Source organism: Cherax quadricarinatus, unplaced genomic scaffold (genome assembly GCF_038502225.1).
Source record: "Cherax quadricarinatus isolate ZL_2023a unplaced genomic scaffold, ASM3850222v1 Contig127, whole genome shotgun sequence".
In the NCBI taxonomy this organism is placed as follows: Eukaryota; Metazoa; Arthropoda; class Malacostraca; order Decapoda; family Parastacidae; genus Cherax; species Cherax quadricarinatus.
This window is the reverse complement of record NW_027195153.1, coordinates 142,395-160,841: the sequence shown is the minus strand read 5'-3', so window position 1 is coordinate 160,841 and position 18,447 is coordinate 142,395. Positions and strand designations below refer to the sequence as shown.

The window sequence follows — 18,447 nt, the reverse complement described above, 5'->3', positions numbered from 1 at the left end:
TCTACTTCTATCAACTTTTCTGTACTCGACTGAAGAAGCCTACTGTGTAGGCGAAACGTTTCGAAATAAAGATACCTAACTGTTGCATATGTGTCTTACCTAACAACCTGTCGGTATTTTATACCATTTTAATGTTCACACTATACCCTGTGGAGGCTGTGACAAGATCTACGTAGGTGAAACAGCAAGAAACCTCGACACCCGCCTCAATGAACACATTTATGCCTGTAGGAACGATAATTTTAACAAAGCCTGCGTACAACACCGGAATTCCAATAATCATCTTACGAAATTCAGAGATGCCCAAGTAGTGATCAAAGAAGCTAATTTCTGCAGACGCAAGTGCCTTGAATCATTACTGATTGCTGTTTCTAATACAATTAAACAAAACAAAGGCATTGAGACACTTATGCAACACATAGGAATCTTTATTGAAGAAACGTTTCGCCACACAGTGGCTTCATCAGTCCAATACAAAGTAGAAGTGGGTAAGGAGAGTAGAAGTTTGAGGTAATCAGTCCCTCAACCTGGAATCGATGTGTTCAGTCCATCACTCTTGTAGGAAGTGCAGCATAAGGCCAAAGAGGTGGCTTATATACTGCGGTGAGATGAGTTGAAGCAGGAAGAGGCGGGATCACAGTGGGACCTGCCACTAGTGTAAGTAGGTCGTCGTCCAAAGGTTGGGCAAGCGTTGAAGTCTTTGTACCAAGATCCCATGATGTTGCAGTGTCTGACAGATGTGATGAATGGTTTTGAAAACCGACAATTGAGACACTTATGCAACACCTACGAACCTGTTGGTATACAATACCGACAGGTTCGTAGGTAAGACACATAGGCAACTTTATTCCGAAACGTTTCGCCTACACAGTAGGCTTCTTCAGTCGAGTGCAGAAAGTAGGCAGGAGCAGCAGAGATGTGAAGACGATGTAATCAGTCCATCACCCTTGAAGTCGTAGATTTGAGGTTGTCAGTTCCTCAGCCTGGAGAAGTTCTGTTCCAATGTCTGGAACTAACTAAAGATCAAGCGACAGTGTTGAAACTTAAATACTGTCGGAAGGAGAAATCCAGAGTAGTAGTAGTGAGAATGTAGCCACTGAGAGGTCACGTCCCTCTCAGATCAAACAATTCTCACTTCAAAAAGTTGTCCAATGTGTCTTCTCTTCTGTACCAAGATGCCATTGTGTTGCAGTGTCTGACAGAGTGAATATCAAAATGGTATCCTATACCGACAGGTTGGTAGGTAAGACACATAGGCAACAGTAACAGTTAGGCAACTTTATTCCGGAACGTTTCGCCTACACGGTAGGCTTCATCAGTCCAGTACAGAAAGTAGGCAGGAACAGTAGAGATGTGAAGACGATGTAATCAGTCCATCACCCTTGAAGTCGTAGATTTGAGGTCGTCAGTCCCTCAGCCTGGAGAAGTTCTGTTCCAAAGTCTGGAACTAACTGAAGATCAAGCGACAGTGTTGAGACTTATATACTGTCGGAAGGAGAGGTCCAATGGATTAAGGCATCATGAGTTTTCGCCCACCGTGAGGCAGGCCAAAGCAGCATGGGTTCGGGCCCTTGGCTAGTCGCAGTGTTGTTATTGATTAGTACCACTCGTTTGAAGGCACAGTAATATTATATATATATATATATATATATATATATATATATATATATATATATATATATATATATATATATATATATATATATATATATATATTTACATAATATGGTACAAAAGATTCAAGAGATACATTGTTGATATAGAGATGGTTTATACTGTACATGAGGCGTGAGAGATACATGTCTAGTACATATTGTTGTGTGTTTGTCACTGATTATAATGCAAAAATCTCATCCAGCTCCTCAGAGCTGGGGCGTGTGCCCAAAATACAGCAGCGCTGAGTCGCTGGAACAGAAAACTAGCTGCCCTGGGATCCCTAGTTACCCTATTGAGTCTTTTGGCTAGCTCCTTGAGGAACTTCGATGCACTCTTTTCCCATGAGCCAAGGGTCTCCGAGCCTATGGGAAGAAACATATAATGCCGGGCAAGTTCTCCGTATTTTCTCGACTTTTAGGACTCCCTGAAGTTGGCAGCTGCCCCTCCTTTCTCCCTGGTGTTTTCGAGATAGGTATTAAGCAAGGTAGATGCACATGTGTAGTCCCACACCACCTGCTTGCCGTCTGTTCAGGCTTGAAGGGTAATACCATCTGGACGCTTTTGGCTGCCATCAGATCTGCATAGTTGGGGTGGCTCCCTTACTGCTGGGCATCCGGTTGTTGTGAGGCTCCTCTTGATAATGTTATTAACCTCCTCATGTCTTGCAATCTTTCTCGCGGATTTACGGCACACAAGACCATGGTACCCGAATCGGTCTGCTGCTTCACTGCTACAAATACACCTGTGTTCGGGGAGAATAGGGGCGGCAAGTCGAAGGGCAATACTAATGCGGATGGCCTGTGGGTCGAGGAGTGTGCCAAGGCTGGAGTTGGGAACAGGCAACAGAAAGTCCCCTGCATGAGGAGTTCTCACTGCCAGGAGGCTGGCTCTGGCACACTCTGAAGCACTGTTGAGGCTATATTCTCCACTACTAGGCCATCCCAGTGCGACTGTTTGTAGTTGTTGGGGGGAGCTGGGCTGGTTTCCGAGCCCGTTAGATTATCCCAGATCATGGCTCCGTCAACGAACTTTTAGTCAGGGACTCCAATTTTATCCCTAAGATGTTCAGAGAGAATCGCTGCTACAAGCCCTTTGGATGCAACGCAAGGGGGCAGGAGAGCAGGTAGCACAATCTATGATGACTTACAGACACCAATGCCTCCTAGTCTGACTGGAAGCGTAGCTTGGTTCCACTGCCTGTCTTCTAGAGTAAGGTTAAGTACTTTCGTAAAAATCTGCCTCAAGATACTGTCATATTCGTGCTGTATAGGGTTATCATATGAAGGTGCACATCTTAGGAAATATGTCAACCTGGGCAGACTCAGGCGCTTTGTCAGAAGGTACAAGGCATCGTAGGTGTCAAGATTGCCTATTCGTTGTTTCATTCTCCTCAACTCTTCCAGTTTCTTCCTGAGAATTGTGTCAATTGCATCGCTTCCCATATATATATATATATATATATATATATATATATATATATATATATATATATATATATATATATATATATATATATATATATATATATATATTACATGTTTGTTCCCATAGGGCCAGGCCATAGGCTCAGAGACCCTTGGCTCATGGGGAAAGAGTGCATCTAAGTTCCTTAAGGAGCTAGGCAAAAGACTCATCAGGGTAACTAGGGATCCCAGGGCAACTAGTTTTCTGTTCCAGCGACTCAGTGCTGCTATTCAGAGGGATAATGCCTGCTGTATTTTGGGCCCGCGCCCCAGTTCTGAAGAGCTGGATGAGATTTTAGCATTATAATCAGTGACAAACACTTAACAATATGTACTAGGCATGTATCTCTCACATCTCATGTACTGTATATGCCATCTTTATATCAACAATGTATCTGTACCTTTTGTACCATATTATGTAATAAAATATACCTATTGGTAAAAAGAATGAAAAGATGGGGGTGATAGAGGAAGTGGAATATTTAAACGGCTTCAGGAAGAAATCCAAATACTCTTCCTTGAAGTCTTTTTATCCACTTCTCCGAGGCTATTGGTCCCACAATTTACACCAGAGGTGGACCCATCTATCTATCTATCTATCTATCTATCTATCTATATATATATATGAGGTACCACCTCTGGAACTGTCCTTGGGACCCCTCATCCTCAGAGAAAAGAATAAATTTACTTCAGGGAAAACTCAAGGTTTTTCCTGAAGATGTTTGAAAATTTTCTCCTACCACCCCCTATATATTCTATAGAGTGAATATCAAAATGATATACAATACCGACAGGATGGTAGTTAAGACACATAGGCAACATTTAGGCAACTTTATTCCGAAACGTTTCGCCTACACAGTAGGCTTCTTCAGTCGAGTCCAGAAAGTAGGCAGGAACAGTAGAGATGTGAAGACGATGTTATCAGTCCATCACCCTTAAAGTCGTAATTTGAGGTTGTCAGTCCCTCAGCCTGGAGAAGTTCTGTTCCAAAGTCTGGAACTAACTGAAGATCAAGCGACAGTGTTGAGACTTAAATACTGTCGTGAGGAGATACAGAGCATCAAGGGGATCAAGATCGCTTATTCTCTCCTCCATTCTCTTCAGGTCATTCAGTTTGTCCTTGAGGACTGTGTCGATGGCCTGGTGACCCAGCAGGGCTCCCAAGAGGGTACTCTTGGATGGAGTGGTAGTAGAGACTTCCGGGAGGATTCTTGGCACAGCATTGGTTGTTTCCTGGTTTGTTGTGATGATTTCACACTTGGAGGGATTAAGGATGAGTCTCAAGGCTTCTCCCTGTGTCTTCACTAGTTGTAGGTCCTCTAACAGAGACTCTTCAGTGCCTGCCAGAGTGCCATCATCCAGGCACCAGATGTTGAGCTCGCTGCATAGGCTGGAAGTTCTCTTACTGCCAAGCAGAAGAGAAGTGGAGTGAGTGGGTCACCCTGCTGAACACCCTCTGATGAGAGAATTTCATGTTCTCTAAACAAAAGAATTGAGGGTTTGCTGTAGCCGGCTGAAATGAATGGAAAAAAACTGGGGAACCGATCCCGAATAGCCGGCAAGACCATTATAAAACCAGTCAGCTTTTGAATCCGGTCAGAGGATACCTTATTTCCAACGAATCCGTTTCAATCCGGTCCTTTGTTCACTTATTTCATGGACGAACCTGGACGAATCCAATTAGTGGATCACTGTATATATTTTACTAATAACCACTTTAAAAGTAGATCAGTCTATTTGTTTATTATTTTTTTTATTATCACACTGGCCAATTCCCACAAAGGCAGGGTGGCCCGAAAAAGAAAAACTTTCACCATCATTCACTCCATCACTGTCTTGTCAGAAGGGTGCTTTACACTACAGTTTTTAAACTGCAAAATTAACACCCCTCCTTCAGAGTGCAGGCACTGTACTTCCCATCTCCAGGACTCAAGTCCGGCCTGCCGGTTTCCCTGAACCCCTTCATAAATGTTACTTTGCTCACACTCCAACAGCACGTCAAGTATTAAAAACCATTTGTCTCCATTCACTCCTATCAAACACGCTCACGCACGCCTGCTGGAAGTCCAAACCCCTCGCACACAAAACCTCCTTTACCCCCTCCCTCCAACCTTTCCTAGGCCGACCCCTACCCCGCCTTCCTTCCACTACAGACTGTTACACTCTTGAAGTTATTCTGTTTCGCTCCATTCTCTCTACATGTCCGAACCACCTCAACAACCCTTCCTCAGCCCTCTGGACGACAGTTTTGGTAATCTCGCACCTCCTCCTAACTTCCAAACTACGAATTCTCTGCATTATATTCACACCACACATTGCCCTCAGACATGACATCTCCACTGCCTCCAGCCTTCTCCTCGCTGCAACATTCATCAACCATGCTTCACACCCATACAAGAGCGTTGGTAAAACTATACTCTCATATATTCCCCTCTTTGCCTCCAAGGACAAAGTTCTTTGTCTCCACAGACTCCTAAGTGCACCACTCACTCTTTTCCCCTCATCAATTCTATGATTCACCTCATCCTTCATAGACCCATCCGCTGACACGTCCACTCCCAAATATCTGAATACATTCACCTCCTCCATACTCTCTCCCTCCAATCTGATATCCAATCTTTCATCACCTAATATTTTTGTTTTCCTCATAACCTTACTCTTTCCTGTATTCACTTTTAATTTTCTTCTTTTGCACACCCTACCAAATTCATCCACCAATCTCTGCAACTTCTCTTCAGAATCTCCCAAGAGCACAGTGTCTTCAGCAAAGAGCAACTGTGACAACTCCCACTTTATGTGTGATTCTTTATCTTTTAACTCCACACCTCTTGTCAAGACCCTCGCATTTACTTCTCTTACAACCCCATCTATAAATATATTAAACAACCACGGTGACATCACACATCCTTGTCTAAGGCCTACTTTTACTGGGAAATAATTTCCCTCTTTCCTACATACTCTAACTTGAGCCTCACTATCCTCGTAAAAACTCTTCACTGCTTTCAGTAACCTACCTCCTACACCATACACCTGCAACATCTGCCACATTGCCCCCCTATCCACCCTGTCATACGCCTTTTCCAAATCCATAAATGCCACAAAGACCTCTTTAGCCTTATCTAAATACTGTTCACTTATATGTTTCACTGTAAACACCTGGTCCACACACCCTCTACCTTTCCTAAAGCCTCCTTGTTCATCTGCTATCCTATTCTCCGTCTTACTCTTAATTCTTTCAATAATAACTCTACCATACACTTTATCAGGTATACTCAACAGACTTAGGCCGCACTTACTAATTTCGGCCTACTCTTTTATTTTTCAACCAATTTTTTTTATTTTTGGTGTACATTTAGAGGTTCATATGTGGAAGAATGTGACAAAGTTTCAGTATGATTGGCCAACAAACAACAGAGAAAAAAAATATTTTAGTGACTTCATATATGGCAGCAAAGTATGACAAAATGGCACTTCGAGTGGCACTTCCGACAATCCCAACTGTTAGAATACATCTGACACTAATTTTGGATGCACATGTTTCATCTAATATATCTTATTATCATGGAAAAAAATACATTTGATAGACTTTTTTGCATTCACCAAAATATCTGCCTTTTATCTCCCACAAAATCAAAAATATTTGAAATATTCCAAAAAAAGAATCATCACATTTTCAAATACACTTTGTTTTATATTGTCAGTGAAAATCATTTCAATACAATCATTAATAATGGTGTACTTTAGCGAAATATGTGAAAAAGTTACTTCCTAGATATAGGCCTAGAAAACGTCGGCAGGCCTACAGTCTCAAAAAAAAATTTTTTTTGCGCGGAAATTGCGTTTTTTGGGGTGACCCGGTGGTCTGGTGGCTAAAGCTCCCGCTTCACACACGGAGGGCCCGGGTTCGATTCCCGGTGGGTGGAAACATTTGACACGTTTCCTTACACCTGTTGTCCTGTTCACCTAGCAGCAAATAGGTACCTGGGTGTTAGTCGACTGGTGTGGGTCGCATCCTGGGGGACAAGATTAAGGACCCCAATGGAAATAAGTTAGACAGTCCTCGATGACGCACTGACTTTCTTGGGTTATCCTTAGTGGCTAACCCTCCGGGGTTAAAAATCCGAACGAAATCTTATCTTATCTTAAACTGATGTTCTAGTGCAGTTATCCTCTTCAAAACACCGTTTTCTATCACTCACATACCAAACAATACAACTAGGAGACGAGGAGTAACACATTTATATCGAAATATTGCTGGTGGACTCTCGCTATATTATGGCCTATTTTATTCAGTCTAGAGTATATAACATGTTTGTTTGTTATTTATAGTGTTTATTATATCATATTAGATCAATTCTGATAGATAAATAAGCCGTATAGTTGATATATAAGCTGATATAAACGTAATAATGAGGGGGAGCATTGCCGAGTGTACCCAGGTGCTTCCTGATAGGCTAGACGTCTATTGATAAGCTCCACTTACTCTTATATGATGCCAAATAATCAATTATTATATTAGAAAGAATAATGCAAAGAAAAAGCAATAAAAAACAAGGAAAAAATTCCAAAAAATACATGGGTTGAGAACAGACGCGCTACCTACATCGTCGTTACCATACCTGATATAAATGACTATAATTTCTTGTAGATACGTCTTAGAACATTGATTCTTGTACCATTGTGTTGCCAAAGAGGTAAGCTATTTTTCGGTATATATAACTCAATTTCCATAATTTTTCGATTTTTGGTTGAGCGCGCGGAAAATTGCCCAGATTCTACCCTTATCCCCCTATAATTTTTGCACTCTCTTTTGTCCCCTTTGCCTTTATACAAAGGAACTATGCATGCTCTCTGCCAATCCCTAGGTACCTTATCCTCTTCCATACATTTATTAAATAATTGCACCAACCACTCCAAAACTATATCCCCACCTGCTTTTAACATTTCTATCTTTATCCCATCAATCCCGGCTGCCTTACCCCCTTTCATTTTACCTACTGCCTCACGAACTCCCCCCACACTCACAACTGGCTCTTCCTCACTCCTACAAGATGTTGTTCCTCCTTGCCCTATACACGAAATCACAGCTTCCCTATCTTCATCAACATTTAACAATTCCTCAAAATATTCCCTCCATCTTTTTACATTGCTTCACCACTCTCTTAACCTCTCTCTATTTGTATTGTATCTATTTGTTGTAGTTACTGTTTGGGTGCTTGATGAGGGCGCATACAACCCTGTCAGTTTATGAATCCGGTCAAGGAATACCTTGTTTTCAACGAATCCGTTTGAATCCGGTCGTTGGTTCACTTATTTCTTGGCGCTACTTGCTTCATAAGTCATTCCAATTTATTTTTCTCCATTTATTGCAATGAGCTCAACTCACTCAGAGAAGCTGTGACCAGTAAATTTGGGCCTACATATGAGAGAATAGGTCTGTGTGGTAAGTATGCACTGTATAAAATAATTCTGCAGCACGCAGTACATGATGAGAAAAAACCTGCGATCGTGTTTTTGGTGTAAAACAGCGAATTTGAGGTGTATTTTCGTATGGTTTTATGGTTGTATTCCCGTTTTTCTGGTCTCATTTGATAGAATGAAAGATTTATTATTATAGAAATATATATGATTTTGATTGCTTTTGTGGAGAAATTTTCTCCAGGAGGGGGGTATCAGCCTCCTTCAGCCCCTTTCAGCCCTGAAGGGCCCAGCCCTCTCAGAAGGGGCAAGCATCTTGTTTACTGCTACAGCAAGTAATTGATCCCAGATGCAATACGAGTATGCAACGTGGTCAAGCGACCGCCGCTCCTTGCAAGAGTCCAGTGTTGCAAAGTGTAGTTTAATAAAAGACAGTCCATCTCTTACCTTAGCAGGACAATTAAGGAAAATCCTGATCTCACTTTATTACCATGGTAAAGATAGTGTACATTGTTGTCTATGCTTAAGACAGCAAGAATCAAGCATTCTGCTTTGCTTTATGGAGGAAGTGGCAAGGAAGCAAAAGCACTAGGTCAGCTTTTCCTTTATGTTCAAGGGGCATTGCAGTGGCGTAGGACGATGTGAGGTCAGATTACTTTTCACCCTACTGGGAGTCACACTGACGCCAGGATAACCAACAAAGAACACTGATCCGTGCGTTAGTGTGAACAAAGTGTCTCACAAAACACAATAAACACTTACAGGGAAGTGTGATCAGCTTTTTTAGTGACAAGATTGTGAACAATAAAGACAAATCTTGTGGAACATAGTGTACCAGTGTGCGTATTCCTTAGACTATGGAAGACGTGGACATTCAAGGACACTTCAGCTTCTATCAAGTCACTGATACTTGTCGAAGGTGTAAAGAACACCATAGCTCATGCTACAAGAGCAAGGTAGGTTACAGATTTCTTGTAGTACGGGGCACTGAGCAGTTCTTGTGTCGCAAAGAGTTTGTAATCAACCTGTAGTCGGCAGTGAGGTGCGGACTTTTGAGTCCACACATGTAAGTTTGTCAGCAATCAGTGAATGAAATATGCTGACATAACAACCCCTAGGGGTAAATTATTAACATAATATACTCTATTACAGCCCATTGTGAAGTGGATATGATAGCTTCTCAAGACCTCGCCTGCAGGGGCGGCTGTGTGGGCGATAGTTGTCTTATCAGCTAAGTACCCCTTATATTTAATCTTTAACTTTAGCTGGTAAACCATTTCTCAACAGCTTTTACAACGAAAAGTGCCTTGAAATTGAGCTCAAAGCAACAGAAATGTTCGATTTTTTCCGATGTTCAAGAGTAAACAAATGATGTCACCATCCAGTACATGTTCAATTGGGCAGTCAATACACAGTCATGAATAGGATGACATTATTTATACATTTATTACAATTATGCAGTAGTCTGCATAGCAGTAACTCTTCTGCTTTATGTGTGAATAAAAATTCAAAACAGAAAGCAAGTGTAATATATGAGGGGCTTGGAGGCATGACTGATGAACAGAGAGAATGCTATTTAAGTGGCAGGAAGGTCTGCATTGCTTATTCCGGACCCTATTTTGAAATTAGCATCCCTTGAAATTTGTGTGAAATTGGCCAAACAACCAATTTCTGACCACTTTATTGGGTAGTTGAAATAGGTAAATGGGCGGTTTCTTATACTCAATCGACAGAATAAAAGGAATACTAGCAAGATAGTCATGAGTTTAGTAGATTGGAACAATGGAATGGGCCAAAAATAAGGCATTAATTGGGTGAAATCGCTGATGCATAAATATCACCGATAGGTCAATATGTATTCTAACCTAATGTTATGCCCCTTGTTTATTTAACCACAAACTGGGACGATGTATTTATGTGTTGATTTGTCTGTTTCACTTAATATTATATTAAGGAGTATTTTCACTAATAGCTAAAATTAATATACTTGGCTTAATAATATTATCTGGCAAAAAATTGTTTAGCTTTGTACATAGGTAGGATGTTTCATTGTTCTAAACTGCTGGTACAGCATGGTTAAGCATCAGGGGACAGTTTGAGTTACTCAGCCCCCGCTCAGGCCGAGTTGAGGTATGGTGGTAAAGCCTTACCTTGTTCCGTTCACACCTCCCTATTGTCGAGGTAGGATGTGGTGGAGAGCGTAGCTTAAACCTTCACTATAATTCCCGAAGAGTACCTAGGAAATTTGGAAGCCCTGTGGTCGGGTTTTACTTGGTCTGAGAAGGTGGTTGAGAAGCTCCTAGAAGTTATGAGTAACAGTGAACACGTCTAAGTGATAGTCTGTTCGTAAACTCGGTTCGAAAAGGGAGATATTGTGAAAAGATCCTTGAGGAAGAACTCGATTACTTGTGTTAATATTGTGTTTAAGTTTATAAACGCCTGTGTATATACCCTTTTGACTCATTGTGATCGAGTCAAGAAAATCTGTTTCCTTTTGTGAATATTTAACAAGTTATCTGGATAGCATTTTAATATTAAAGAATAATTATATCTACTCATGACAGTTATGGTATAAGTAGTCTTGCTTATCGCATAAGAAATAATGGAAACATTATGTGATTATTAATGATATTAATAAAACCAGCCGAACTATAAATTCTTTTACCTTCATAAGTAGTCCGAGTGATTGATATCCTCTAAACAAGTTAAACCTGTCATTTTTGGTGTATTTATAAGAAACACTACAGCAGGAAGGTAATCCAGCAAAATCACTAATTTGGCACCCTACAGGTTCCGGTGATGCCGGGTTAGTGATGGTCAACCTGTATCTACAGTAGACATCATAAATATGCAGGTGCATAAGTATGCCCATAGCAAGCTATTTACAGTTTAAAGATGTGCCAGGGCAATTTTTGCATCCAAAATAGTGTTCTTGCCATATTGCAAAAGATGTAAACAAACTTAAATCAGATAAGAGAATATGTGGAACCTTATGAAGCATAAGCTCTGTGACATGGACATGTCCCCTACCACTGAACCCTCAAGGTGTGGAAGGATACTGATTCTTTTGTCTTCCATACTTGTCTTATCAGTGACTAGGAGACATAACAAGTGCATCAATAGGAATGGTAATCCTATGAAATTTGTACGAAGTTAGGTAAGTAACCCATACATGTCCTTCTCTAACCCATCCCTTCTCATCACATTAGTTCCACTACTACTACTGCCACTACTACCTCTACCCACGCTACACTCCATCTAACTCCTCCCGCTATATATCCCTTCAGTGGGCAAGGCAGTCTGAAGTGTGAATTTGAAAGTGATTTCCTATGAGAGGATAGAGCCACTCGATGTAAGGTCACTGAGACCATCCAAACGGAGTTGTGAAAGTAACATCTCGCGCAATTGCAGATATTCGAAGACCAAGTATATTCGGTCCTGCCCGTTTGGGGTATACCATTTTTGAATGTTGCAATGTTGCAATTGTTGTAAAAAAAAAATAAATATTTTTTAAATTTATTATACAAGTAGACAATATAAAAAACATAAATGAAACTTGTTTCTGAACAATTTGTAAGCAGTAAAAAAATAGAAATAGGAACTACTTATCAACAATGACACATTGCAATGGGATGCAACTTACAAATGAAATATTCCTGAGTTCCCTGAGAAAGAACAATCATTTCACATCACTAATTTCACAAATGAAACTTTATGAAACAATTTCTATCCTTCTTTATGCACAGATTTACTTTACATATGGCACAGCAAAATGAGGATGTGACATGATTATTCTTTTTGCTGCAAAACTTGCATGAAAGCAGCTTACCTAGCACTGGCCAGTGACCTAGCTGTTTATCCAACCTCACACTGTCATCTGGCCTTTCTGCACGTTGGTACTGAAATGCAGATGGGTATTCCACGTTTGACAGATCGTCATTACTGTCAACCAAAGAAGTACTGGGTGAATCTCGACTTCGTCTCATGATGGTGCAGTTGACCTTTTGTCCTTTGGATCTTGCAGTGACAGAGATTTCAAGCCTGAATAGCTTCAGTGGTGTGCATGGCATGTTTAGTGACCTACAATCACGACAGTAAAGAAGCCATGCATTCACAACAGCAACATCCAGAACATAAGCAAAGAGCCGCATGTACCAACGCTTTGATTTCATTGGTGTTTTGTAAAGTTGGACCAACATGTTACTTTCGTCGATACCTCCCATGTTTGCATTGTAGTTCTTGATGATGCCTGGGCACTCAAAGTGGTCTTTCTTCTTTGATGCCTTGTCATATCTTTCAATAAGACTCAAAGGATAAACTCCGACATCATTTGTGACTAGAGTCACAACTTTGTTGTCCTTCCATCTTACAAGAAGGATATCATCATTGCTTTGGAAATCAAAATTGCCCCTGGCCACATTACTCTTTTGCATTTCTTTCACAGGCATCAGTTGTGGCTTACCACATCTATTATCACGTATTGTTCCAGTGTACCTGCAGTTATACTTGTCTCTCAGTACCTTGACAAAAGGTAGACTTGAAAAGAAATTATCAGCATAGACTGCTGATGTTTTTCTTTGGTCGAGAGATGCTGCAAGTACAAGAACAATCCTGGAACTCATTGGGAGCTCACTTTCTTCATTTGGCAGCTTTATGTGATGGTTCTCAAAAGTTGGGTTACCTTGATACATCAGTATATCATGTATGATTCCATCTTCACTGGCACGACAGAAGAGTTTGAAACCCCACTTGTCTGGTTTGTTTTTGATGTATTGCCTTAGGTTTCCAGCTGTTTTACCCTTGAAAGCAACCATAACTTCATCAACAGACTGCTTGGGTGTAGCTGGAACTTTCAAGCAAGCTTTAGTTAGTGCATTGTAAAGAGGCCTTATTTTGTAGAATCTGTCATTATCCTTCTTTTGTGTGTTATCATTGAAATGAATGGTATGCCTCAGCAACCTAAACCTCTTTGATCTCATGACTTCTGCAACTTGAGTTATCCTACTTGCACTTCTCCAATAGTCCTCAATGGATGGCTGTACAGTGTAACCCATATGCAACAGAATACCTATGAACCTAGTTATTTCCTCAGAATCTGTTTGAAAAGTAGTATGTATGTCTTTTTGCCTGGCATACAAATTAGTTTGAAATGTAATGTTGTCTGTCATGTTTTGAGTAAAAAAGTCTGTAAAATAATCATATGCACACCTAACTTCAACAGGCTTTATATGTTGATATTTAGGCAAAGGGTCAGTCTGCATGTCCACATTCTTCCATTGGGTGTCTCCTTGAGAAGCAAGATCATCTTAAAGCACTTCTTCATCAGGGTATTCCTCCACAGTAATACGTTTCTTCCTCTTGTTCAATTTTTGCTTTTTTGGTGGTGGCCCAGCTTCCTCCTCCTCATCTGTTGACACCTCTGCATCTGGTGGCAAGTATTCATCCTCACTATCCAGCAAATCCAGGTCATCTGGGTCTTGATCTGAGTCACTATTGTCCCAAACACAGACAAATTTCGACTTATCCTCGGAGGACTCACCGTAGAACAATTTCTTATTGATCTGGAAGGACAATAAAAACATTCTGTACACACCCTGACCATTACTGAATTCATATATACACTACCAAATTTTATGGAAATATTTATATACCGAAACTTGAAAACTGCACCTAAAAGGGCAGGAACGACTGTACTTGGTCTTATTTTGTTGCACTTTTTTCATTTGCATGGTGCACTTGTAATATGCTCCACAATGCCTTCATATATATATATCAAAATATGGCTAAACTATTCATTTATGCACTAGACACACAAATCAGTACTTACCGACATTGTATTGGGTGAAATACTTCAGTATATAAGGAGCACTCAACCGAGAAACACGAGTTTTGGCGCCGGCAAGGTAGAAGTGTTTACATTCTGCTCTCTCGACCAATGGGAAGCGGGCAGCCGCTATCACCGCTCAGCCAGGGTGACTCAGGGAAGGTCTGTGATTGGTCAGAAATAGAGAACGGGAACCTAGATGCGCTGGGGGAGTCGGATGACGTGCGCAAAAAACCACATTTTGAGGACCGAGTATACTCGGTCCTGCCCGGTGTATTAGGACTGAATAAGCCACTCGTGGAGCAGCATTTCTTTTAATGTTCTAACTGTACATAACTGTCTTTTCCCACATATTGTTGGAATCACCATACCATTTTTTTCATAGACATGTTTGAGTGACAGTGAAAATTAAATACATACACCAGTGTTTACCGGTGTATGTTTACCAACAATACCTGCTACCTAGAAATAATTTACATATTTCTAAACAGTATATGACCAAGGCAGGTGAACATGTTCACTCGTCAGTGTGTGACTTTGATTACTATTTCTGTACTTAATATTAGTGTCAGAACAAATATTGGCTATAAACATCAGAACATAAAAATAATGTAAAATAAAAAATAAAGAAAGAAAAAAAAGAATATCAGCAACATTTCTGCAACTCCACGTTGCCGTCACATAAGCATCTACTGCTAACTTCACCACCTAATATCTCGGTAAGTAATGGCCCAATTTTTTCTTTTTCAACACATCAGCCGTCTCCCACTGAGGCACGGTGACCCAAAAAGAAAGAAACCATAAAAGAAAAAAAAACTTTCATAATTCAACACTTTCACCATCACTCATACATAATCACTCTTTGCAGAGGCGCTCAGATATGACACCCCTCAAGGAAGGCTCCTTGACGCTGGTGAGGGGCTCTTGATCTAGGGAATTGGATCTGTGCTCCAGTTCCCTGAATTAAGCCTGAATGCCTTCCATCCCCCCATAGGCGCTGTATAATCCTACGGGTTTAGTGCTTCCCCCTTGATTATAATAATAATAATAATCGTCTTACTCATGGATATCTCATGGAGAGGCGTCTTGCTCCTCTCTGTGAGAATTGCCAAGCTCCATTATCAGTCAGCCACATTCTGTTGGACTGCCCACTTTATCAACGAGCACGCAGAATTTACCTCTGTCGTCGTCTTCGCCCCGCTGCTCTCTCTTTACCTTCCCTTCTCGCTGATGGACCCACCTTTCATCCGGACTCTCTTATTGACTTTTTGACAACGACTGACTTACTTCACAAATTCTGATACTTTCAGCCCTTTCTACTTGTATCTCTTGCTACCCTCTACCCCCGTACTATCCCCTGCCCCGCTGTTTTCTGTAACCTGCTGATCATCCCCCCTCCCTCCTGCCATCCAATTCCCTTGCTTCCTTCCCTACCCTGCAGTGCTGTATAGCCCTTGTGGCTTAGCGCTTCTTTTTGATTATAATAATAATAATAATCAGATATGACAGTTTACACGTCCTTCCAAACTACTAATATCCTAAACCCCTCCTTTAAAGTGCAGGCATTGTACTTCGGCTAACTGGTTTCCCTGAATCCCCTCACAAAATATTACCCTGCTAACACTCCAACAGCTCATTAGGTCCCAAAAACCATTCACTCCTAGGTTAACCTAGGTTCTCTACACATATGCTGCTATGTATGATAATTCTATGTAACTGTATTTGTGTATACCTGAATAAACTTACTTATGCATGCTTGCTGGAAGTCCAAGCCCTCTGCCCACGAATCCTCCTTTACCCCCTCCCTCCATCCTTTTTGGGGACGACCCCTACCCCTCCTTCCTTCACAAACATATTTATACGCTCTGTCATTATACTTTTTTTTGTCTTATTGAGCACAAATTGCCCTCCTTCTTTTCAGCACTAGCAGTGAAAACAGATCAACGTTTGGACAATTAAAGGTTAAGCATTTAAATAAACATACATTTACTAAACTTATACAAATTAATTAGAAAATTCCATTTTTTCTGCAAAATCCTAGATATATTACCGTACATTAAAATAATAAATAAAGCATTCTGATTAAAGCCATGCCACTTATATCAATCTTACCCATAAAAGAAATCTTGAATAGTTTGAAGTCTTCTATATTTTGGGAACTTGAAGTAGCGATACAACCGCAATGAAAACTTTAGCTCAGCCGACAGCTGAAAGATAAATGAAGTTAACAATGTTGTAATAAAAAAGGTGGCATAGGAAAAATTGTAAAAACATCACTTAAATAACTCCTTATCCAAAGCATGCAAATTATAAGCTACATTAATTTACTTAATACTCCTCAAGCAACACAGCATTTCTAAACATTTCTCAATATTTAAGAAACCATAAAAATTCATGCAACTGACAAAAATCGAGAACCACATATGCCAGCATATGAAAGTCCTGAACAACATGTGAATAACAGGAGTACAACTGCACTCCTCTACCCACAACACCTGTAGCATAAAACAAATAACTACAATTCTGCACACTGTCATTTATGGTAAACTATGGTAAAATAAGATTTAGGTATTGTTGACAAGGTAGCTCATGGATGACTGATGGTAACAGATCTTAAGTTTATGATTACACTTTCATCTTCAGATTAAATAAGAGATAACATTACCCTTTCACTGTCAGTCCCATAATATTACAGCTTGAGAGCCAGTGTCGGTCCCTTAACACTACACCAAAATTCTAGCAGCTTCAAATTTAGGGGGAGAAAGCTGGTAGGCCTGCATGTGAGAGAATGGGTTTGCGTGGTCACTGTGCGCAGTATGAAAAAAATCGGGGCACCCACATTGCATTGTGGGTGTGCTAATTCAGTACGCCTTGGTCACAAACCGTAGTGGTAAGGAATATTTCACTCTCCGGCGAAGTTGGACTCATCCCTTCTTAAGTGATAGTTCTAACTCAGACTGAAGTGTCAGTGAAGATGAATCTGATGGTTTTGAGGAGTTTGTGATAAAGCAATGCCCAGGTTACCAGAAATAGTGCTGAAAAAATAGACGATTATCAGCATTCCACCTCCCACCAAAAAAGTGACTTATTTCCATGTGGGTGGTCCTCTTCAAGGGGGGCTCCTTGGCGTGGTGAAGAGGCTCTTGGTCTGAGGAATTAGACCTATCGGTCTTCTTCCTCAGACCGAACCTAATTACCCCCCAATCTCCCCTCCCCTATCCCATCCTCCCCATCCTCCCCTTTTTCCTTTCCTCCTCCTCCTCCCCACTCCTCCCTTTTGCCCTTCCTCTTTTTGTCCTTTGGGATTTCTCCCACAGGCACGCTAGTTCCTAGGTAGAGGAAAGGACACCGGGGTCGATCCCATTCCGTTGAGGTTTCTTGGCGGTGGCGTAGTTTGCCGTGGAATCTGGATTGCCTAGGGATGTCCCGATCCCTCTCCGGTATCCCGGAGTAGCTTTGGGTGTCTTTTGGGCGACGGGTGTATCTCTGGAAGCCACCTTTCGGATTCCGGGGGTGGTGGCTGAAGGAGGTATGCTTTGTGGTGGATATCCGGCCGCCCTCTCTTTTGTCCACCGAGGTAGCTCGGCAGATGTGAGGTTGCTATCCCAGATTGCTGGTTTACTGGCATGAAGGGTAGGGTATGGCACGGGTTCCATGCTGCATCTGCGCTACTAGCGGTGTCGAGTCCTCTTGGGCGCGGAGGGAGATTTCTGGCCCTTTCATTCCTCCTAGGAACTATCCCTCCCCGGTCCCCCCTTTTTTTTTTCTTTTTTTTATTTTTATTTTCTTTTCTTCTTTCTTTTTTTTTCTTAAAAACAAAAAGAAAGAAGTAACCTAACCATGGCAGCCCTAGTCCATGAACCTTTTACCCCCGGGCCCCTTCTTGATACCGCACCCCGTTCTGACCCCGCCTCGTCTTTGGACCACTCTTCAGACATTCCTCATGCCTCTGTACCTATTGCCGGTGCTGTTTCCTCACCTGCTTCAGGTACTGAGGCCTCGACTGACTCCTTCGATTTATCAGACCTTCGCTCTCCTCTGACTATGCTTCCGGCCTCTCCCTCTACGGTGCGGCAATTTTCAAAT

General features: G+C 41.3%; 1 protein-coding gene across 3 annotated transcripts in view; it reads right to left on the bottom strand.

The window, feature by feature from the left end:
- The window catches only part of LOC128693588 (probable cytochrome P450 CYP44), a 221,016-nt gene that overhangs the window by 72,887 nt on the left and 129,682 nt on the right, over window positions 1-18,447 (bottom strand). For all 3 annotated transcript variants that reach the window (XM_070080067.1, XM_070080066.1, XM_053783389.2), the window contains exon 7: window positions 16,474-16,568. In XM_070080067.1, coding sequence (XP_069936168.1) covers window positions 16,474-16,568 — 95 coding nt within the window. The remainder of the gene's footprint in view (window positions 1-16,473; window positions 16,569-18,447) is intronic.